General features: G+C 34.1%; 1 protein-coding gene across 4 annotated transcripts in view; it reads right to left on the minus strand.

Moving 5' to 3' along the window:
* The window catches only part of LOC133338900 (sex-lethal homolog), a 33,798-nt gene that overhangs the window by 1,457 nt on the left and 8,137 nt on the right, over nt 1-24,204 (minus strand). Inside the window, exons 2-6 of one of the 4 annotated variants that reach the window (XM_061547029.1) lie at nt 9,761-9,806; nt 5,092-5,391; nt 4,295-4,402; nt 2,036-2,217; nt 1,763-1,968 (exon numbers count right to left, since the gene is read on the minus strand). In XM_061547029.1, the coding sequence (XP_061403013.1) occupies nt 1,763-1,968; nt 2,036-2,217; nt 4,295-4,402; nt 5,092-5,391; nt 9,761-9,806 (842 nt within the window). Of the gene's footprint in view, nt 1-1,677; nt 1,969-2,035; nt 2,218-4,294; nt 4,403-5,091; nt 5,416-9,760; nt 9,807-24,204 lie in introns of those variants that run through there. The other 3 variants (XM_061547027.1, XM_061547030.1, XM_061547028.1) reach the window with 3 other exon arrangements.

The raw sequence follows: 24,204 nt of genomic DNA on the forward strand, positions 1-24,204 counted from the left end.
TTTGAATATATAATTTTGAACCGCCAATTAGTTTTGTTTGAGTTTTCATGCACATATCGAAAGTTTGATAGGCACACTTATAGATTTTATTTAACCTTGTCATTTGAATTCTTAATAATATTTATTTAAAAAAATCGTGTGTGTTTCTCTAACAAAAAAAAAAAAAAAAAAAATATAGGCATATGAAAAAAAAACAAAAAAAAATATTTCTCACCTCGGTTGGAGATAATAATTTAAACATACATTTTCATTCAATTTTCCGTTAACTGCTGTCATATTAAAAAAAAAAATAAAAAAATTATTGGGTTTTACAAAATAATATTGATTTGTTTCAGAATACGGGATACCGATATCAGTGGGTAGGAGAGCAATACAAGGAAACTTCTCGTGGAGGTGTAAATATCGGTTGGCGTATACTTACCACGCCCACCATTTTCATTTGGAAATTCATTGCTAGAAGTAAAAAAAAACAACAAAAACAAAAAAAAATATTCTTCCCATTGAAAAAGATGACTCTATTCATCTTTTTTTAATTCAATTCCATGATTTTATTCGTTAAAAAAAATACACACACACTTATATATATATATTTTTTGTTCAGAATCTACATTTTTATTTCTAATCTTCTACATTGACAATTGGATATATATATATATATATATATATTACTTTCTTTTTATTAATATCATTGAATTTGATTGTTATATATATTAAAATATATGTGGTATGTATATATGTTGAAAATCTTAATATAACATTGAATATATGCTGACCCTTAGAACGGTTTCTTTATATTGTTGTCAAGTATTGCATTTTTGAAGTTCCATATTATAACAAAATTAAAATCATTGAACAGAATCTATACGAGGAGGCGTACCTCAACATAGTAAGAAATACCCTCAGAATTTAATAATATATAACAGAGACTTTTAAGAACCGATTTTATACACAGAAAATTGTGGTTCTGATACTATGATATTAATAATAATAAGAATAAAAACTCCGTCTGGTTCACTTAGAAATATACCAAAGACTCTCCAAAAGCACTGTTCTGTCCTTAAATCATATTTATTTGAAGTTTGTAGAAGGATTACCTCTGACAACACTGATACCGCATTTATATCTGACCGATTTGTGTTGTTGTGCCAAACGTATATTTAGGTATATGTGAAAATTGAGTAGTAGTTGTGTTATATTGATTCTAGAACGGAATTACTATTGAAGAGTACAAATATTTAGTTTTGTTTGTTCTATTAAATTATATTAGTTAAATTGTTGAAATATATCTCAATTAGAGATATTACATCGCCAAATTTCAAATGTATGTTTCTATAATTGTTGTTCAATGACAAATAATAAGATTTGTGTTAGCAAAGAAATCTGAAGTAGAGCTGCACAATTGTGTTGTGTTGTTGTTTAAATCTTGGTTGGTTATATATGTCGATATATATATATATATAGAGAGAGAGAATTAAGGTGAGGAGAAGAGAACTACTACTATTAGTTTATTATAATTATGTCGGACTCATAGAATATGTATACCCGGAGGCTTTCTTCGACGCGAATCTTTCAAATTAGATGTAATTGTAATTATATGTGTGAAATAGATCACGATTATACCGAATTTTAGTTTATATGTATGCGTTTTATATTCTGAGGAGACACTATTTTCAAAACATATTCATTTGTTTTTAAACTTATATGAATTTTTGGGGATTATGATAGGGATGTACTTTGTGATTGCGCATTTTATTTTGTCTACCTCTATGCACCATATTGTTGTACCCAGGACCAGCCGCTGGAATCGGGGCCGCTGGTGGACCCATACCCAGTTGGTTCATAAAATGGTGGGCCTTCATTTTTCCATGTTCCTCGGCTAGGCGCACAGTTAGAGGCTGGGAGGCACCTTCTGGTATAACATTGTTTAAGGCTGATATGGCCTCTTGGGCTTCTTCGCGTTTATTGAATCTGCAAGAACCGACAATGACATTCAATACAGCAATGGCGTTTCCGAGTCATTACGAATAAAACATACCTTACAAATGCTACACCCCTCGGTCTACCAGTGAGCTTGTCTCTGAGAATGTTCTTTTGTACAATGTTTCCGTATTTGCCAAAGATCTTTTCCAATTCATCATCGGTGATTGTACGTGGCAAATTGGTGACATATAAATTGGTATCCTTAATTGATTCTCCGCCAGGTCGGGCATATGAAACCTACAAAGCAATTCATTCGAATCGATGAGACAAAGGATAAAACACCACACATAACATGGGAAAAAAATAAAATATATTCCGGTACAAAGGTGGCTGGTTGCACTTGTGCTGGACCACAGCAGTGCTGACTGTTATGTGGCACCGTGTCGACGTACTCAACACCTTTCTGCTTCAAAGCTAAAGGAATTGGTGTTTAGCAAAGCAACAAATCTCTACACTCCGTAATGATGGTTGGATAGCAGATTGCAGCAAGAGGACCCGAACCAGCAGCCACAGCAGCAGCCACATCATAGTGATTCTCATCACGTCTGTGATGTTAAATGTACTCTGACTCCGATCTACGTGAAATGTACACTCAATTGGCTGCCATTAAGCGTGACAATTCAAGTAATTAGTTCCAGATTAAAAATGGAACAACTTCGTCGTACAGGTGGCGCAAACAGGTAGCCAAGCAAGATAATTCGTCATGGAGCGAAATGTGAAAAAAACTACAGCCGACAATGCATCCACACTGATTGCCGTAGTGGAAAGAGTGTTATCCTAGCTCAAACAAGGGTACACTACATACACTTTGAGGTCTGCACATCGTCTGACAAATAATAGAGCGACTATAACATCGCGCATTAACGAAATAAACCAAAAGCGAGATTAATTAGTTTTTGTTGGTCGTATGCAAATCAGCTACCAAGAAAAACAAAACGGATTGTTTAACAAATGTCAACGGAACGCCAAAGGACAAACAGAAAGGTGTGTACGATATGACCAACTCAACGGCACTCAGGAGAACGGCACACTTCTATGTAATTGAAAATATGACTTATTAAATGATTGATGATGGACGAAGTGGAGTGGAGTACAATGAACAGCCATCTGTACTGGCTAATTTATTACGTATGAAGTATATGTTTTATGCGCACACACGCACACACATTCGTTCTCCGATGATTGTGCGAAATAATCATTCTCATCGTCGTCACCGTGGACTGCGTGAATGATAAATGGGATAATACAGGAGAATCCCCATTCACAAACATTTAAACGTTGTTACACAGTTGGCTCTTTCATATTGTGGCATGAAATTGGTAAAAATTCATTACAAATAATTTGAAATGTTTTTGAGTGTACACCTTCTTTTCAGTGGTGAAAGGGAATTGAGAAAAAAACAACAACAATAAAAAAAACCATTGGACATCGCACAGTGTTTGGTGGCGTATAATCGATGTGTATTTTAACAAAATATTCCGCATACGCTGTGGAGGTTGGCTAGAAATATGACATGGGCAATAGATGCCTTGCCTTATTGTATCACTCCTACATGTTTGGATTTTATTTATTCGTCGTGTAAACGTTTTCCCATAAAATCTTGATAATCCTTCTCCTTGACGCTTTCAACCAGAGAAATTACGTTAAATCAATCTTCGGTTTTTAATAATTATGAATACAAAGGGTGTGAGAACAATCAACTCTATCAAGCAAAGCAAAAAAACGTCGGAAGACGATTCAGGAAATGCTGTTACTTGGCAAAAATTATTTACACTCCGTGTCTGTCAAACAGCGTTTCTATCCTCCAAGCTGCACCAGATACTTGCAATGATATCTCTGAAGTATGAAAGAGAAGCTGCATAGAGGATATCCAATGCAAAAGCATTTTCCGGTATTTCCTAAACAAGTGCGGGTATAAAAAATGTTAAGCGAAGATAAGGTGTCAGCAGTACAACACAGCCAAGAATGAAAACAGAATGAAGAACATAGGAAAATGGCGTCCCTCTGCATTCATCTCTCACAGTAATTAAGGCGAAAGTGTGAAAAGTGAAGAAATCCCTCAAGTTAACTCCGACAGGGAGAAGGACACAATGGCTACCATCCACCACCCAAATACTAAAAATTCGAACAAAACAAACGGAAATTGATTTGCAGCTCCGATTTCAAGTGCAGATTTAAATCAATTCTTATAATAACCGTTTATGCAAAGAACGACTACCCAGCACACCTGCCAGCAATAAAGGAAGGTTTCATTAAATAAGGAAAGTTATCCGACGTAATGACAACAATAAATAATAAACAGAAATATGCTTACCTTTAAACGTTTATTCCTTACTGTAATGCCATTTACGGTTTTAATGGCATTTTGGGCATCAATTTCGGAGGCAAAATCAACAAAAGCATAACCAAAACTGTAGCCAGTCTGGGGGCGCATTAAATTTATTAAAAAAAAAAAAAAGAAAATTAAATAATTACATTTTATGAAAGGTCTTCGTAGTAATTGTTGAGCGGCACAACATTAAGATACATACACGAAGGTAGGACATTTGTATCATGTATTCTATAATCTGTCCTTATTTCCTTTAGTCAAACAAACAATTGGTTAGGATTATGAAATGCACGAATCTGTGACCAATAGTTATCATCATCGAACGAAAAAAGGACACGCAAATGATACCACAGAATTCGTGATATTGATGACCTTCTTCTTGTATGTGGAAGTGGGTCTGCACCCACAAAACCTTTTTTGTTATACCGCTTTATTAATATAGCTACTGAAAGTTGTTTGAAACATAAACCCACTATTACAGACATCCCTAATACACACAGGTGCATACAGATGTTGTCTCTCATCTCACTCTCTTCCTGTCACCTCAACACTGACAACAGTGTATCCAAGTTTCATCATAAATTTAACTTTTCAATATTGGATGCCATGCCCACAGACATACACATACTACGAGCGTGCAGGTATAGGAGGTACATCGAAAAGACCACTCAGAGTTTGTTGTTGGCAGTAGATGTACCCGGAGTGAGATCAACTAAATGTGTGACTGGCATGTTTCAAACAAACAAACAACAACAAATGGAGCACTGTGATCGATCTCTTACCTTATAATCTTTCATAATTCGACAAGTATTTATGGGACCACACGTTCTAAACAGAGCATATAACTCACGATCTGTCATATCTTGAGGCAAATAGTTGACAATTAGATTGGTTCCATTTACGGCCTGAGTATCGCCGCCGCCACCATCACCACCGCTGTTCAGCGAGTTTGTACTTTGCGCCGGCGCCATGTTGCACATGGAGCCCATTGCACTGCCGCCACCTGAAAAATCATTATAGCCGCCACGGCCACGTGGATTCATCGCTGAGGGACCTGGATACGACGACGTAAAATCTGTGTCCTGTGGTGAAAACGCATAACGTGACTGAAATATCAAGTCAAAGAATTTTGAAACATTTTAATTTGTCGTTGGCGCTTTTGTCGTTACTCGATTGGTATGGTATTGGTGTTGGTATTGAACGGACGTTCGCTGGTGCTTGCGGTCCTTCGACATAAATCTGATTGATTTACATTCATTTGTACGTATGTATGTAGACAAAAACATTCATGTAATTTGCATTCGAAAGAAAACAAAAAATGCACGCACACACACAAATATATATATATATATATATGGACACATGTCGTCTCGAATATGGTATTCCGACGACTAAAAACAGACGGAATTTTGCAAATAACACAACACGCTGGTGATTTGATAACAAGTTCTTCGTGGCACAAAACCTGTTTGTAACAATTCCAGTAGTAATGCAATGTTTGTTTTTTATATTTGTTGTTGCAATATGTAGTAGGAAATGAATATGGTATTCTAAACCAGCTATGGCATTCTAAAGAAGATGAAAGATGAAAACTATGACGGGAAAACACTACGTTAACATCACAGTACAACGTCGTAAGTTCAAATCAATTAACATTGTTTCGGAAGGGAGGGCGTGTTTTCTTAAGGACGTTAGTTGATGTGAAGGCTTTTATAGCATTCGCAGTTATAGTAATGACCAATAGATTCGTTAGGTACTTTCATCTCTTCTCTGTATTCCGTGTATGCTCTTGTAGTCGGAATGACGGTATTACAAATAGGAAAACAAGTTCTAACTATTTCATAAATTTGTTCGATCTGGCTGTGGGATGAATTGCGTTTTTAATCGTATCGTATCGTAACAATATCTGAATTTTACATAAACATTTGTACTTACGACGTTTGCTGTGCGACTAAGGATTTTTCTAATTTTATTTCCTTATTTATAAACATTTAAAATATGCTGTATTGCGATCAATGCAGCAATTTAATTCAATTAATCAAGTCTTTCTAGTCGTCTTCATTCAATCAAACTGTGCAACACAAAAAAAAATAATTACCAGGAAATTCCAACAGATTATGAAAGAGAGTCTAAAAAAGAAGACACGTGTATCGGTGTTTTGAAAGTTTAAGTCGGGGGTAACCTAAAAAGGGGGGCAATATTCCCCTTTTCTAGAATTTTGATAATTTTCGAATTATGATTTCGTGAAATCCTTGCATTTTAGGTATATAGTGTCTTCGGCAAAATATTGATAAAACATCGAGGAATATTTTGGTATACAACATTAACCCTCAACCGACTCATTGAAGGGGTATTTTCGGTCCCCTTTTCCAGAAGTGATTGAAAACTCATTCAAAGCGGGGTTACAGGTGCTCAGAATATTCTACAGAAATGTTCGCCATAATGTTTTACTATAATTCTCAGAATTCCCTCTTTCATAATCTGTTGGAATTTCCTGGTAATTATCAAACAAATTAAAATTTGTCGCACAGTGTAATCAATTGACTGGTTTATTGTTTTTACAACAACACAGAACTACAAATAAAATTAAAAACATTTGAAAACACTCCGTTTTGCAATCGGAATATAAGGACAAAAACTAAAAAAAGGAAAAAAAAAAATAATTATCAACATTTATTTTTCAAAACAAAACTAAAACTTTCCAAAACAAAACTAAAACTCGCATTGAAATTTGAAAGAAATTGGTATATTTTTTTCTTTTATTTGATAAAAATAATTTAGAAATTTATGAAATTAACGGTGCATTAACTATATCTACAAATGAAACAATGGTATTTGGTATTTTTATTTAAATCACACACACCCACATATCTAAACACCAACAACAAGAAAACAATAAATTTCACATTCGCATTTATTGAACTGGTGTAAATGAAGTGAACAAAAAAAAAACTGAAACAAAAATCAAACTACATTCTAATGTCAGAAGGCTACCGTTACATTGTTATGATATACAGCGAGCGCCACGGAGTGACCCCGGAATTTATTATTTTGAAATCTTTTTTATTTAACTATTTTGATTTGAACTAATTCGTATTGAAATTCTTCTGACACTCGCTGTACTCAACAATAAATATGTTTTTTTTTAATAATGTGTGTAATATATAAAAATGTTGTTAATGTGTACAGATGTGTGTGATGTTTATGTATGTGTTGGTTGTAGTATAATCTATTAATGGCGATACATTAATATGACAATATTAATAAAAGATATAACAAATCACTAACTCTATAACGTGTATATCGAGTAAGTTCGGGTAATGTGGCTTCAGCTGATTTTTCCCAAACTAAGAGCAAATCCACAACAGTGCCAAGTTCAAAAGTTCAATATCAAATGTGACTAAAAAAATGTTGCAACTCGAAACACGACAGCAATTCCGTAGACTTCCCCAAACCACAGACTGAGGGTATACACCGAATGACACTTTTAATGCGTTTTAAATCAAAAAAAAAAATCTAATAAATAGTATATGCCAGTAAATATTCTTAATGATGTGTATATAGAGTTTTCAAGGCTTATTTAAAATATCATTGAAATTTGATGATCAATTTTTCACAAGTTGTTTTAAGAAATTCACAATCTTCACAATTTTTTGAGTTACCACATTACCCGAACTTATTCTACTAAAGAATTTAAATGTTTAGAACCTGGCGAGAAATAGTCAGGACATGGAAGAATTGGCTCTGAGTTTTACAACCAAATTTCGAAACACGGAAAATCTTATAAGATGTTTCATATGTTGTTTTCTTACAGCGGTATTTCCATTTTTGGTGTTCTTTTAAAAGGGCGGTGGCGCTAAATGAGTAATTAAAACTATAATCATTCTATCCACTACGTTCATATATTCTCACTGAAAATTCCAGACTTTTTATTTTAACAAACTTTTTCCTGGAACAATATTATTGTATATAAATACGATAATATGTTACGAATTAGTGAGTTTCCCTACCACTGTGAGCACTACTATTTTCTTTTGGTTTCTACTTGATCTAAGTTTTGGTCGTGAACATTAAACATTAAAGTTGACTATAAGTTTTCACTATTGCCGCTTGAACTCCCACAAAACTCGATGGGAAAGTTCAAAGAACATTGGGTGGCATGATTGCGACAACGAATGCCTTGACAAGATAAGAAGTATGTTTCCATTTAGTTCCGGCTGTTGCTCGTGCATAGAACACTTTAGTAATCTATATAAAAAGGTAGCTGCAGACAGCAGCACCAGCAACGAGAAATGAACTGTAGAACGATTCGAATGGTCTCAACAAAATTGCAACAATTCAAAGGGTGTTAGAGTGTTGCTGAAGTGTTTGCCTGTGTGTGTGATAACGAAAACGACTTTATTATTCGACGAGTAAAATAAAAGTGCTGGTACGAAATGTCAGTGGGCTGCTTGTTTTCTTTTTTATCCAGAAATTAAATATCCGCCAGTAACCGGTACAAATATTTGACGGACAGTATGAAATACGAAATATTTGAAGAAGAAAAAACAACATGTTGTTGCTCTGGATTAGAATTCCTTTCGGAAATGTTAAAAAAAGCAATTTTTTCTTATTGTGTATTACTTGCAGCATATGGAAACGCAAATAATTATTTGAAGTAGCGTATTATTTTGTACATTCATATTATGGATTATAGCGTTTTTTTTAATTTGCAATTGGCTATAAGCCATTAAAACATAAATGTGAACACCTTAAGCTAAACTGTTTCGTTTACGTTATATAACTAATATATCCACATAGATCTACATCTATATTTAGATATATACTACAAAGAAAAACCAATTCAACATTAAGTTACTACTAATATTACTTGTAGAAATGTTGTTGTTTTTGTTGTTGATTACAGCAAAACTACAAAAGGAATTTGAATAACCTATTATGCAGAAAACACCTTGTGTGGTATAAGAGTTAAAAAACTATATGTATGTATATGTTTTTGCTTTGGTACAGCAAATAGTTTCGGTTTTTGTGTGTGTGTGTGAATTCAATTATTTTAATTTTTTTTTTATTTGTTTTCCAAAAAAGAGGATGTCTGTTGTTATGGTCTGCTTTAGAATTATATAACATATATAGAATATTTGTACTGTGTGTGGTTGGGATTGTTTTTATGTTGTTGTCTAAGTTGCAAAAGCGTGTGCGCCTTCGTTGTTGTTGTTTAATTTTAGGATTGATTTTGTTTCATATTTTAACAAAAACATGTTTTGTAAGTCAAATTATCAAAAATGCCAAAAACAAATTTTAAAATGCATTCAAAAAACTTTGAACTTGAAATTCAATTAAAAATATATTTTGTTTTGTTTATTTATAAATTTGTATTTAAAGATATTATTCAAGTATTAGGGAAGGAAAGAAATAATTTTGGAAAAACAAAATCAAAATGAGCAAACTTACCATTCCAGAGGGTAGAGAATGGGACATACGCCACATACGTTCGCCGCTGAAAGTAAAATAAAAAAATGAATTATTTGATTTTTAATATGATCAACTGTTGAAATCACATATTCAATCATTTGTATTCCGAATTAAGATGTCCAACAGAGTCAAACCCCAATGCTGCTCAACAGCGATTAGTCCATGGATTGTAATATAACATAATTGAACTTGTGGCGAAAATGAGAGACTATACTCTTTTATTGTCAGCAGTGCAGAGTGGGAGGTCCAATCTGATATCAGTACAAAGGGCCATACTCAAAAATGGGACAGTGCTTGGTCACCCGTTCCATTGCTAAGAACGCACATCAAGTGTTCCTACTTCTTATTGCCGCTTATATAGTGTCAAGACAATTGACAAATTATTTCAGTTAACCTTGGCTGGAACTCTGCTTTACAAAAGCAAAGACCGTGTATTGGCAACAACAACATTTTGGCTTCGATTACAGGCGCCTTAAAGTAGGCACTGAACTTTCTTATTATTTGCCATATAGGTATGCTTTCAAAAAACCCACATCTTGCCAACAAAAAATTACCGAAAGGAAATTTCGGAAATCGAATAAACGTAGTATATGGCCCATAAAAAATGCAATAAACTTATAGTGTGCATAAATTGTAATGTGTGTGCATCATATGACCTTTGGCAGGATTTACGACAGCAACAAAAAACGAAAGGCTCCAACTGTCTTGAGGGCGCCTAAAGACATGTTTATGTCCCAAAATATGTTTAGCAATAATATTCTATTATGAATTTTAAACTTTTTCTTCAAATAAATAAAAAATAGTAATATATATATATAAACAAATCCAAACGGACGTATATACAGAAAACCTCGAAATTGATTTTTGTTTGATTATTGTTCGTTTAATCAAACTACATGGTTCGCCGAAAAAAAAGCCACCCCGAAATTTTTGATTAAAAGCTTCATCAGCGTTCGACAAAAAGATGTCGATAACATATTTCAAACGTAGTCGGAAATGTTTATCAAACACCAACAATTCACAAAAAACCATCAACAAACGAGTTTGACCAAAAAAATTATTAAATTTGTTGGACAATTTTTAATAATTTTTTTTGCAATATGCCATATTATTTTTTATTACGTTATTACAAAGTACTTTGTTGAATAGATTGTAAAAGATGGATAACAAATATAAGTTTTTATTCGGTATAGAGCTACACATTTAGTTTAAAGCCGTTAAAATACTGAAAATTTGGAGGTATTTTTGTGGGAGAGCTGTAATAATAAGGGTAAAAATCGGCAATTGCTGTTTAAAAGGTTTTGTATCGTACTACAAGAAATTTAATTTGAAATAATAATAATAATTTGATAAACAAGATTGTCAATATGAAAAATATTTTATCGATTAACAAAATTTTTAGTATATATGAGAATTGCTTTATCAAAATATTTTCGAATGGGATTACAATTTTTTTTATCGGCGAAAAATCAATCAAATTTTAATTGGATTTTTGAATTTTTTTATCAAATGGTTACAATTTTTTTTCTGTGTTCACTCAAAAAGTTAGACATCTAACGTCAAAAAGAGCGATCTAATAAAAGAAATCCAAACGGACGTAACTACAATAGTATGCTTTTTTATTAATGCAAAAAGGACGTAACTATACTCCTGTAAAACACTAAAACTCGCAATATTGAAGATAAAATTTCTGAACTTATATTAATGCTACTTCTGGGATATTTGGTATTTACGGTAGCCCCATATAGCGGTGGATAATTATTGAGTACAATGATCATTATTGGCACATGTTGGAGGAGTCGGACGGGAGCGACTATATTCACTTCCCACTTTGGGTACATACAACAAAGGCTCTTAAAATCGTTATATGTACACAAAATCCGTCGAAAATTTATCATCACATCTCTGGGCGTGTGTGTCAGCCTTTTTGGTTTAAAGTTTTCTATAAATTGATATTTAGTTATTTTAGTAATGTGTTAATTTGATTTTTTTCTCAAAATCGATTTCAAATACATTGTAGGAATGACTGAACTTTTGCCTATTAATGACTAAAATAAAGGTTATTACATTAAATTATTTAAAAAGGTCCCACAAAAAAGTCATAATCCTAATGGGACATATTCATATTCATTGATGTGTTCCTTACAGAGTAAAAGTATTTCTCTGGAAACTGATATCTGGATACTACGCTCACAATGAATCGCTGATTCCCGTTAAATGGTGAAAGCAACACCTTTCAATAACTCAACACTTCCCCATCGTTGGTGTCGTCAATCAAGCGTGGATTGACAATGGCGACAACCATTGTATCTATTGAACCACAAATGGCGATACATGTAAATAATTCTTTGTTCCATTCATGTCACATTCCTGAAAGAGTAAACAAGCAAGGACGCATTGTGGCCACCCACCTATTCTGAAATACAACAAGAAACACCTAAACATTAGGGATTTTTGCTATCGTCATCCTCCAGTCACTCAGTCTGTATGTTGGTTTGACATGTGTTGTATTTGTTTCGCCACTTCTATCGTATATCTCTGAAGAGGAAAGCGAACTATAGCAACATACACATAAATGGTGCCGAGAGCAAATCAAACGAAATATTCAATTTACCTGAAATGGAATGAGCAGTGTAGTTTGAAACTATTGAAATGCTCATTTCACTTTGAGCATTATGAAAGAACTGAAAACATACAACAATGAATGTGGAAGACACATTTTGATAAGGCAATACAAGGTAACAGTTACAGCCACCTTCTGCGATTAAATGTAGTGAATGATAGAGAGATAGAGAGTGGGAGAGTACAGTCAATCCTGTCGGAATATATGTACAAGTTAAATGGAAGGTCGGCCATATGAATTGTTCCATATAAAGGATAACAATAGATTAAAAAAAAACCAATCCAAAACCAATCAATTTTCATCAACACTAAACATTAAATGTGACAACGCCACTAGTCGCTCATAAACAAATATAAAATTGCTGCATTTTTATTATATACATACATCTGTTTTTGTTTACGGATCGAAGGCAAAATACGCCTACATGTCTCACTCTTAGCGGACCCAGTTGATTGAGAATAAGGAACTTCAATTACGAGCAAATAAACAAAAATTATATCGAAACTCTTCAGGAGTGACCCTATCTCCTTGCCTCCAGTTTCTCTAAATTGTCGATGCGATGGCATAGCAATTGCGCGCCAAGTTAAACAACGGAAGCGGAAACGAATGCATAACGACCTTTTTTTGTGTTTGCTTTACGCTTTAGTTAAACATAACAAAAGGCGGTACAGAAAAAGACATGTTAAACAAGTTTAAATATTACACAGACAACGTTTGGACTGCAAAAATGTCGATTGTAATGGCTGGGCCAACACCGCCCCCCTCCTCACTATTTCTGCTCGTATATGGCTCTTTTCAGCCAGGCCAACATCATCATCGTCGTCGTCAACAGAAATTATAACTAAATGAAAAGAAGGCAAGAGGTTTTTTGTTCTACACAAATAGCGTTTTTTTCTTTTCTTTTTTGGTTTGTTAGTAAACAGTGACGACCAAGGAGGAAGAGCAGGCTGTGGCGGCGTCAAGCGGTTTGAATTTTCGTGTTGGTGGGTGGAATATTTCCACTGTGAATTACTTTTGCTTTATTCTGTCATTCCTCTTCTTCTTGTTCTGTTTTTCTGCTTTTTCGCCTGGCTGGTTGTGAGTGTGTCAAGGCCTTGACACAATTCCGAGATCACAAGTCGAAGCCAAATTGCAGAAGCGTAACGTTTTACGTTTTCAGCAATGCACTCGGATGCCACCACAACAACCGAATGAGCAACTTTCCTCTCCAGACTTCTTGCCTCGTCTCTCTACTAGTGGGTAGTTCACTTGCCACAAACCCACTCACACTCGCACACACACACACACATACATGTGCACACCAACAGAGGTGAATGTAACAGATACAGCTGCTATAGGTATTTAAATTTAAGTATGCATAACGTTCGTTTTTTGTCGTTATACAAATAGAAACTTTTTACGGAACAAGTTGGCAGCTGCGATGGCAGCAGTGCCTTGCAGTGAGAGAAGGATGTGCTTGAAGTAGAGGTTGGCCAATGCATTCGTGGTTTGGATTTGTTTTTTTTTTACTAACTTGGGTCCTGGTGTACTTGAGAGCAGAACCTGGTGAGTAGAAACAGTGTTCACGAGCATGTGTGTGTGTGTGTCTGATGAAGTGCTAAAGTTTGTCGTCAGTTGCGAGGGTGCAATGTACTCGTCGTCATTTCGATTTGTTACTAATTCAGTGTAGTTTAGTCGGTGAAATACGTCTTATAAGACAAGAACCCCTATAATTGGTAGTTATGATTTGGACAGCATTCCACGTACTTGCAATCGCTTAGTCCCAATTAAAATTAAAGAAATCCCTTTTCTTTGACAAAACGATTGCATAAATAAACAATAAGTTTGGAAATAGTTTCAATCTGTCTGCGTAAAAAAACGATATTCAGCGCCGCCATCCCAACCACAATCACTTCAATATTTGGTATTGGGCAGAATGCAAATTCGGGCGTTTTACTCTTCTTCAGTAACAACATAACCGCTATTACCCATCCTCGCAATCTGTAGAAGCAACAAAACATTCCATCATCTGTGATGACAAAGCAATGCAAAATTCGAAAATTCTAAGCTTGTGGTGAGGGAGATTGTAATAGTCTAATTGGATTATATCTACAAGACACAGATTAATCTTTAAGAAAATAAAATCCTCGTTAATTTCGTCGAGCTGAACTATTTATACCATCCATCAAGAGGTGAATATTCAAAACACTGGACCTCAGTTTGGGCTAGAAAAATGACGCATGACGGTTGAAAAAGATGTCTGAAATCTTCAAAATATCGGTTTTCTCGTAATCAGGTCTTTACTTGGTGTGTACGCATACATTTGGCAGCTATTGGTTTTTGAAGGACTTTTGCTAGTTGGGAACATGTAATAAATTATTGTTTTTGACCGGCTATTGTTTAGTGGTATTCTTCGAAGATGAGCCAACGAAACTGGGATTGTGGCTTTACACTTATTAACTATATGTGATATTGAACTTCAGGGCACATTATGCGTACTCGAGTTTATCGTTTGCCATTTCTATTTGGTTGTTTGTGACCGTATATACAATTTTTTTTGTTAAATATTTATTAAAATCACCTCTTAACAATCAATAGTACTTACATTTTGCGAAAAAATAAAAACTGTGATAACTAAGATAACGGTAATTTTTTAAATTCGTCAGAGTTGCAAAATCGAGTTATCCATTTTATCAATAAAGTTTACAGCAAAATACCAAAAATTTCTGGGAAAAATTACAATTACAGTTTCAATTGAACCTAAAGCGTTGGAAAAATGCCAAGTTGACATATTTTTTTTTTAATTCAAAGAAAGATATTACTACATATTTCCACATAGTCAATTTCAGTTGTAAATATTATATATATATGGGCATAGCTGAAGCGGAGGTTCACCCCTTTATAACTCGGGAACTACTTAAGTATATGAACAAAAGTGAATAGTTTTGGGTTAATTGATCTGTCGTTGCAAACTGTTCATGATATTGACCTCCAAACTTTATTTTGGTGGAAGCTGTGTCTACTTTAATGTAAAAAAGTGTGTAAAAACACGTTGAGGCGAACCAGTTTTTTTATGTTCTCTATCGATTTGTGACTACGCCAGTCATTGCACGGTCTTCGTGTCAAAATAAAACTAAAAGCCAACAAAATGGGGACTACGCCCCTTATGTATCATTTTTCAAAATTTTCACTGCATCTACCTTTAAATGATGCTGACATTTTGAAGCTCGATTTTGAGTGTTTTTTTAATTTTACTTCTAGCTTTAATACGCAAACAGGAAGTTATAAAAATCGATTATAAGATTATTGTAGTCGCGAATCTGCGTAATTTGATATGTATTTTGTGTATGTAGTATGCACAGCTTCAGAGTAATACTCATCCGAAGGTGCGAATTTTGTGCGATCAAATTTCTAAAAAACCTATTTTTCGGGCCAAATTTTTAGATCTGTCAACTGAATGATATGGGTACCCGCGATCATAAAGGTTTTTTACGTTTCGGATGATATAAAATCTTCTTCGTGAAAATCCATCTACTAGAACGGCGGGAACTGGCCTTCCAAAAACACGAAATTTGGCAAAAAATGTTTTTGAAAATATCGCGGATTTATTTGCGTTTTCTGTGTTTCATTTCCGCTTTAATAAATGACCTCATGCGGATTTTGATCTTTCTCGAAAAGAGAACTTTAAAAACTTCAGCCGAAAGAGAGATGTACGCAATTTATCTCAAAAATAGATTTTGCTGGCACATCCATGGTTCTTAATGGACCACATTGAAATGGTATAGATCGATGTATTTTTTTAGGGTGCACACCGAAATCGGATGCGCGTTAATGGCATATGGTGTTTTCGGAAATTATTCGCGTTTTAAGATTTTTTGGGTACTTCGATGTAACGTGCGGCACATCTTAGCCGTCAAATGAAATTTCGCAAAATATGTATGGATTGGAAGATAAACTTCAGTACTTCCTGGAAACCGCATGCGCATCAAATGATTTTGAGAATTACGCGATTTACACGCAATTTAAAATGTATATTTCATAATATTATTTTATTTTAAGATTTATTCCTATTTATAGAATTCTAAGATTTATCGGAAGGGTCTTGATATAATCCGCAAGGCGTATACTTAAACACAAAAAGTGATTATTATATATGTAAATTTTTCGGCGAAATTCGGGTAAAAAAGCAGAATAATCCCAACATGTTTTTCTGAAATTTCTTGTATAAAATTAAAAAAATAAATATGATGACATTATTTTTTCGAACCAAAAACAAATATTTTTCCCCAAAATCTTGTTTTGTTGTCGCTGTGATTAACAAACCGCTATACGGACTTGTGTAATTTTGATATCATCTGATTCACCATCGTGTTTAGATTATGTAGATATTTTTAAATTAATTGTTAGGTGTGTGTATGTCATTAATATAATGAAAATATTGATGTAATCTGCTATATTTTTTTTTATTTTTCTCATATTTCGCGAATATGTGCAACTTTATCGTGATTGTTATAATATATTCATATTCTTTCTTTACGGAGGAAGATATATATCAACGTTTTCGGTCAATATAATAAACGGCGTAATTTTAAGATTTTTTTCTTATGCCCAAAATTAAAACCTCGATAACTTTTGCGCGCATCAACCAAAAATTTGATCGCGAACGGTTTCGGAGTCAGAACATTTTTCTCTATATGTGTACCAAAAATCATTGATGTGCCACAAAAACAAAAATGCTGATTTTTTGAAAATGGAATATTAAAAAATTGGCAATATTGCCCATATATATATATATATACTTTTTGGTGTCTCCGGCAATTACTTCAAGATGTTGCAATCAGAATGACAAATTTAATATACACTCCACTCCACCTTATGACCTGTACGTACTGTAGAAGAAGTCCCTCAAATCAATAATGTATGATCTATTTCACGAGACAAATTTAAACTAATTAAAATATTCAATATATTTTCATTGCAATTCGATATGAAGGAGTATCACGTGAAATGTACATTTTTGTTTTGGATAATTTGAGCAATCTGTATGTCGTGGGCTGCCTAGGTGCAGTATATTACTGTATGTGTGCTGTTTAAGCCGCTTATGCCCATATCACCGAAATACAAGATGCTAACAATATACCAATCTAAAGTGTAGTAACAGCAAAACGCTGACGCTACAACAAAGTACTGGAATTAAAAGCCAAGGAAAAAGTAGACAATATCGAGCCAAATACGACGATAATACTAAAAACGTGGAATGAGGGAAAGACAGGGAGGGGAGGAGTCAAATGCATCAGAGAAAAATTTTCTGCAACAAAAAAAATGAAATTGAATAGGACAAGAATTAAAAAAAACGCTCTAATTGAATTGTTAAAATTGCACATGCAATGACGACACAAATGTGCCTCTATCTGTGATGTGCCTGTGAGATTTCGAGGCACGAGAGTGAATAGTCTACAATTAATCTCTTAAATGAAATGCATTTGCTTCGTGTTCCAATGTCGCTGCTTTCAAATTCTGTGTATTATCACATCACCTGAAAGACCAAGTCATTATGACTGCCTGTCAACTCGCAGAAAAATATATTCTGACTTTTGAAATATAAACTAAACTTTGCAAAGTGAAATTCGCATTGCACCACTTGACATAGCAGCAAACGGCTTGTTTTTGGATTTTTTGGCCCAAGCAACACACATAGCTCTACGTACACACATACAAACCAACGTTCACACATATTCGGCCAGTCATCCGGTGAGAAACTGCGACATTCTCATACAGAACAGTCGCTTCAAATATATTTCACTCACTCACTTATTCGCTCGTTCGTTTTTCATTCATAAAAAGGACGATTTGGTGAAAATTGTCCATAACCCAAAACAGTTCGGAGTAGAAGTGAAAATAATATGCCTCACAACATGGAGAAGAATTTCGCATGTCTGCTTTTTATGTACTGTCCATATACAAGTACGAAGGAAGCTATTCTCATTGATATTCAGTGGGGAGGTTGGGCAAAAAGACATTTACACTCGTTGGCAATGGAGAGTTTAAGGCCCAACCAAATATAGGACATCTTAGCAGAAGATTAGCCAGGGAAATTTTACGAAAAATCAGATTCATTGTGGCCACCTCTACTACATGTCTACAAAAAATATGGAATCTAAATTTAGAAGAAGTAGAATGGCTAGATGTGGGCATAATTTTGTATAAAACCAGAGTCACTTGTTCCCTAGTCACAATGAAAAAAACACATAATCGTTTTCAGTAGGCCCAACAGAAAAAAACACTTTCAAAAACAGACACAAATAATAAACACTTCGAAAATTAAACAGAAAACAAAACTGCTTTGAATTTTTACGGCAAACATCACAGTTTATTCTTTCCATTCCAACGCTTACGTTAAACGGCATGAAAACAAGCTGAGTGGCAAGCCGTCTCCTCCTCCTCCGTCACCATCGATACGAACATCGTCAAATGAATGGTTTTATAAAATTACATTCTAAAGACGTTGGTTTATTAAGAACTTATTTCCATAAGTGGATCTGCCAAGAAAGCGATAGAAGAAGTAGACGAAATAATAAACTGGGTGACGACAATGTGTTGCATAGGCTTAGGCTAAATGCCACGCGAATAGTCCAAATGGTTCGTGAAGAAGGAGGACATTAGCAGCATCAAATGTATGCAGACTAGTAGATTCGAATCGAATATAATAAGCGAGAAAATAAGCCAGGGACAATGGCACTCTAATAGAGGAGGCGTGGCTTTTAGTAACATCTTTATTCGATTATCACAAAAAAATAAGAACTTTAAATAGATATATTATAATTGGAGACAATATTATTCACAAATATTGAAAATGTATTGTAGGTACATGGCGTCTTTGGCAATATTACTGAGGAATACTTTTGTATAATATTTAAGGGGGGTTACTCTGTATTGCGATGCGTGAGAAAAATTGTAACGCATCGCGTAATTGGTACTCTTTAATTCGTTTTCGTATCTCCTTTCGCATCTAGTTTACGCAAATGTGGCATCACCGCACTTTGTAATACGAAAACGCATGTCAAACTCGTTCGTTAAGCGCAAATATCTTGCGTTAACAAAATAGCAAACGCAAAGGAAGCGAAACATATAAGTAAGCTCAATTAAATTTTTTATTTATATATAAATTGTAAATTATTTTAAGTAAAAGGCAAAAAAGTCACAGTTGCAGACTCAGCAACGTCAGTTCCTAACTTAAGTAGATTTTATGGGGCAACACAGTGATTTGGCAAAGGGACAGTTGCAGAGTTCAAATGCGAAACAACGCGCCAACAATTTGTGGACAAAACTGTCTGATGACCTCAATTCAAATTGACCTCCTGTAAAAGATGTCGGTGGTTGGAAAAAGTAATGTATTATATTTTTTTATATATAATGGGAAACTATGTGTGCATATTTACAGGTTGGTGTAGATAACCACCTTGTCCAACCAATTTCAAAGCATCGGCTACTTTTATTGGAGTTGGAATTGTTGTGGATCTATTTGGAAAGACGAGCGTTTAATAAATACATAAACGAATCTTTATTGAGACGTACATTTTGTATAAATATATAAAAATTAAATATTTGAAAACGTTTGTCACATAATTCGTACTTCTATTTTAATACCCGTGGTCACTTAGGGAGAATATATTTGATCGATCTCATAATATTCTTTTTTTGTTTTTAATTCGTTCATCATTTTTGTTTAAAAAAACACTCGTACCACACAAAAATATGTTTTCATTTAAAATTTTTTGACGTTTCCTTTTGTCATTCTTCGTTATTGTTTACTTTGTGGCGACAGTGTTGCCCTATTTTCGATTTAGTTTGCGAATGCGTTTGCGTGAGCGTTACAGAGTACCAAATTGTACTCTTAACGCATTTAGCTTTCGCATCGCACTTGCTTTCGCAACGGTTATAGCAGGTCGGAATATTCTACAAAAAATGTTCGAATGTCCAAAACTCCTAAATCAGTCTAATCAGTATTATTCTACATTACATTTCTTATATTTTAGGCGAAAGTACGGGAAAATTGATGCAAACTCGGGAAGAGATCGATCTTCAACATGTTTGATGTTTATTCTGACCAGATATTACCCTGTTTAAAATAAGTTTTCAATCATTCCTGGAAAGGGCTTACAATGTTTGGATTGAGGGTTAAAATATTTGAAAAAAATATCCCTTCCTTTTTTGCACTGTGTAATTACCATACCGCAAAATTACTTTAGAAGTGAACGAACAAATGGGTGGATCTGGGTTTAAGGGAAAGGGTATGGGAGTGTCTGACTCAAGCTTACATGAAGATAATTGCATGTTAAACATTTGACATGTATTGGATTGCATGATATGCGAAAGAATTTGCATTTGACCAACAATGTATGAAATTAAATTTTCAAAGTCCTAACTTTCTATATTTATAATATAGTTCATGAATAATAAAGATTAGCGGTGTTATGCTTTCCACATTATTAAGGTCAATTCGTATGGTAAATTATTATTAATTCATATTTTCTAAAGTTTTCGTTTTAGGGAACTGATGGGCATTTATGGTACAAAGAACAACAACAAAACCTACGTATATAAAACGCTTCTACGACCCGAGTCTTTCTCGGCAGACGTCTGCCACCTCCGCCCATTTTGGAAAAAACAATAGGGCGGCTACAACAACAACTACGTATATAAAATTGGTATGTAAATTTATTTTCAGTATACATTAAATAGCAACAGTAGGTCAGAAATTATTGTTGTTATTAATGTTTTCTTTGTTGTTGCAACTCATTTAAACTATCAACCAGTTTTATTGATCTACCATCATCTGTTGGAAAAAGTGGTGCAGTTTAATTTGATGCTATACTGGAAGATCGGGAACATTACACGATTAAAGAAGAATGACAAATACAATTAGAATAAAAAAATAATTCAGAGTTTATGTTGTTGTTCCAACACATTTAAACTATCAACCAGTTTTATTGATTTACCATCATCTGTTAGAAAAGGTGGTGCTGTTTAATTTGATGCTATACTGGGAAGATCGAGAACGACACACGATTACAGAAGAAAGACAAGAAATAATTTGAATAAAAAAATAATTCTGAGTTTATGTTAATAGACAAAAGCCAACGACTTCAAATAAACTGTCTTCCAAATCGTTGATGACAAAATGTCAGACTCTACACAAAAACCCATGTATTCCCATGTAAATAAATAGCAAGAGTTCGGTAAAGGGTTAGTTGTGTTTTGATCATTAACAAGATAACATGGTAACTGTAGCTCATACTAAGAACGTCGCCTTACTGACGTTCCTTCTTTTGTGTTTGGCCTGCCCGGTTGTAATGGGATTACGGGAACGAAAATTATCAGCAACTCTTTTAGACGGTAAGATTAAGCAACATTTTCATCCAGATCGTAGAAAGTTCAAATGATTTGTCCTCCTCCTTAAGGTTACCCTGATGACTTCGAAACAGATCCATTCATTCGCGTTGGTAAAAAACTATACCATTTCGGCCAATCAAAGGTACACATTAAACATTCGGATTGAACATGATCAGAGTGGGTAATCAATTTATACGTTTTACAGGTATCATGGTTCAAAGCTAATTTGATATGTCAGTCAATGGGTGGCGTCTTAGCCTCATTCGACAGTCCAGAGGAAATCGAGGAACTTTCAGAACATTTAAAATCAAATTATCCCAAGGATAGATGGTGGTGGTTATCAGGATCTGATTTACACTCTGAAGGCGATTTTTATTGGTACGGAACTGGCGAACGTATGTTATATGCTGACTGGTCGGGTGTACAACCAGATAATGCCGGTGGCAATGAGCATTGTGCCCATTTGTTGTACAAGGAACCTAAATACCAAATGAATGACTGGAATTGCAGAATGAACGCATTTTATATTTGCCAAACCAAGAAGCCAACGACAGTTGTGGTCAGCGTATTCTAAAATCAAATTCGAAATGCTTTTGTTGAAATAAAAATGTCCTTCGACTATTCAAAGTATTTCCAAGTTGTAACTTTATTCTTGATAGCTTCTAAAGCGTATGTTCTGGTTTTCCTTTTCATTGAAAAAGCTTCGCTAATTAAGCACGAATCAAAATGGAAATAATTGTCTCAAAAAAAAAAAAAAAAAAAAAAAAAAAAAAAAAAAAAAAAAAAAAAAAAAAAAAAAACATAAATTTGAGAAAAAAGAAAATGTTTTCATTATTATTGCAACACATTCTGACTATCGGCCACTTTTATTGACTTATCATCATCTATTACAAAAAAAAAAAAATCCGCTCTTAAATTTGAAATTAACTGGGAAAATCGGAAAGAATGAAAAATATAATAATAGAATAATAAAATAAGCCAAAGGTGATGTTAAAAAACAAAAGTCAACGATTACAATTAAATTAATTTCCAAATCGTAGATAATGAAATGTCAGACTCAAAACAAAAATCCCTTCATTCTCGTCGTTTTATAAATAGCAAGTAGTTGGGCAGAGATTCTTAATAAAATAGTTATGAGTACAGATTCAGTTGTGTTGTGATCATTGACAAGATAATATGAAGACAGAAGCTCATTCGAAGAACGTCGCCTTAATGACGTTGCTCCTTTTGTGTCTGACCAGTCCGGTTGTAATAGGATCACAGGAACGAAAATTATCAGCAACAATTTCAGAGGGTAAGATTAAACAACATTTCGTCCAGATCGTAGAAAGTTCAAGTGATTTGTACCCCTCCTTAAGGTTATACTGATGACTTCAAATTAGATCCATTCATCCGCGTTGGTAAAAAACTATATCATTTCGGCCAATCAAAGGTACACATTAAACATTCGCATTGAACATGACCAGAGTGGGTAATCAATTTATACGTTTTACAGGTATCATGGTACAAAGCTAATTTGATATGTCGGTCTATGGGTGGCGACTTAGCCTCATTCGACAGTGCACAGGAAATCAAGGAACTTTCAGATCATTTAAAATCAAATTATCCCAGGGATAGATGGTGGTGGTTATCAGGATCTGATTTACACTCTGAAGGCGATTTTTATTGGTACGGAACTGGCGAACGTATTTCATATGCTGATTGGTCGCATGGTCAACCATATAATGCCGGTGGTAATGAGAATTGTGTCCATTTGTGGTACAAGGAATCTAAATACCAAATGAATGACTGGATTTGCAAAATGGATGCATTTTATATTTGCCAAGCCAATAAGCCGACTACGGTTGTGGTCAGCGTATTCTAAAATCAAATTCGAAATACTTTTGTTGGAATACAAATGTCATTCCGCTATTCAAAGTATTTCCAAGTTGTAACTTTATTCTTGATATCTCCTAAAGCAAACGAGTAGAATAATCTTCTTATCATAAGTGAACATGACAAACATCTTTCATCAGTTAAATCTTCCGAATAAAAAACCAAATAAGAATTTATTTCGGATACACAATAAACTTAATCAAGCAATTAATCATACCAAATCATTAAGCATTTACCAAACCATGTGAACGAAATCAACGAAACATAAACTCAAACGACTATAGACCAGACTTGGAGGCATTTCGCATGGGTTAGACGGAATCAATATTGAATTATTGCAATTATTTTTATATTTGTATATTTAAATTTTTATTAATGCAATACTTTATTTTATAAATTTATAAACAAAAACATGCATGAAACAAGTTTCGTTTAAAATTACGTTATATCCGTAATTTGCTATAAGAGTAAAAAATTTGTTTGAAAAATGTGTCTTCCGGACTAGGAAATGTAATCGCTATAACCGATGTTCGTTATAAGTATGTATAGCAAT

This window comes from Musca vetustissima, unplaced genomic scaffold (genome assembly GCF_032173495.1).
Source record: "Musca vetustissima isolate MV318-11 ecotype Yass unplaced genomic scaffold, APGP_CSIRO_Mvet_v1 utg704, whole genome shotgun sequence".
NCBI lineage: Eukaryota > Metazoa > Arthropoda > Insecta > Diptera > Muscidae > Musca > Musca vetustissima.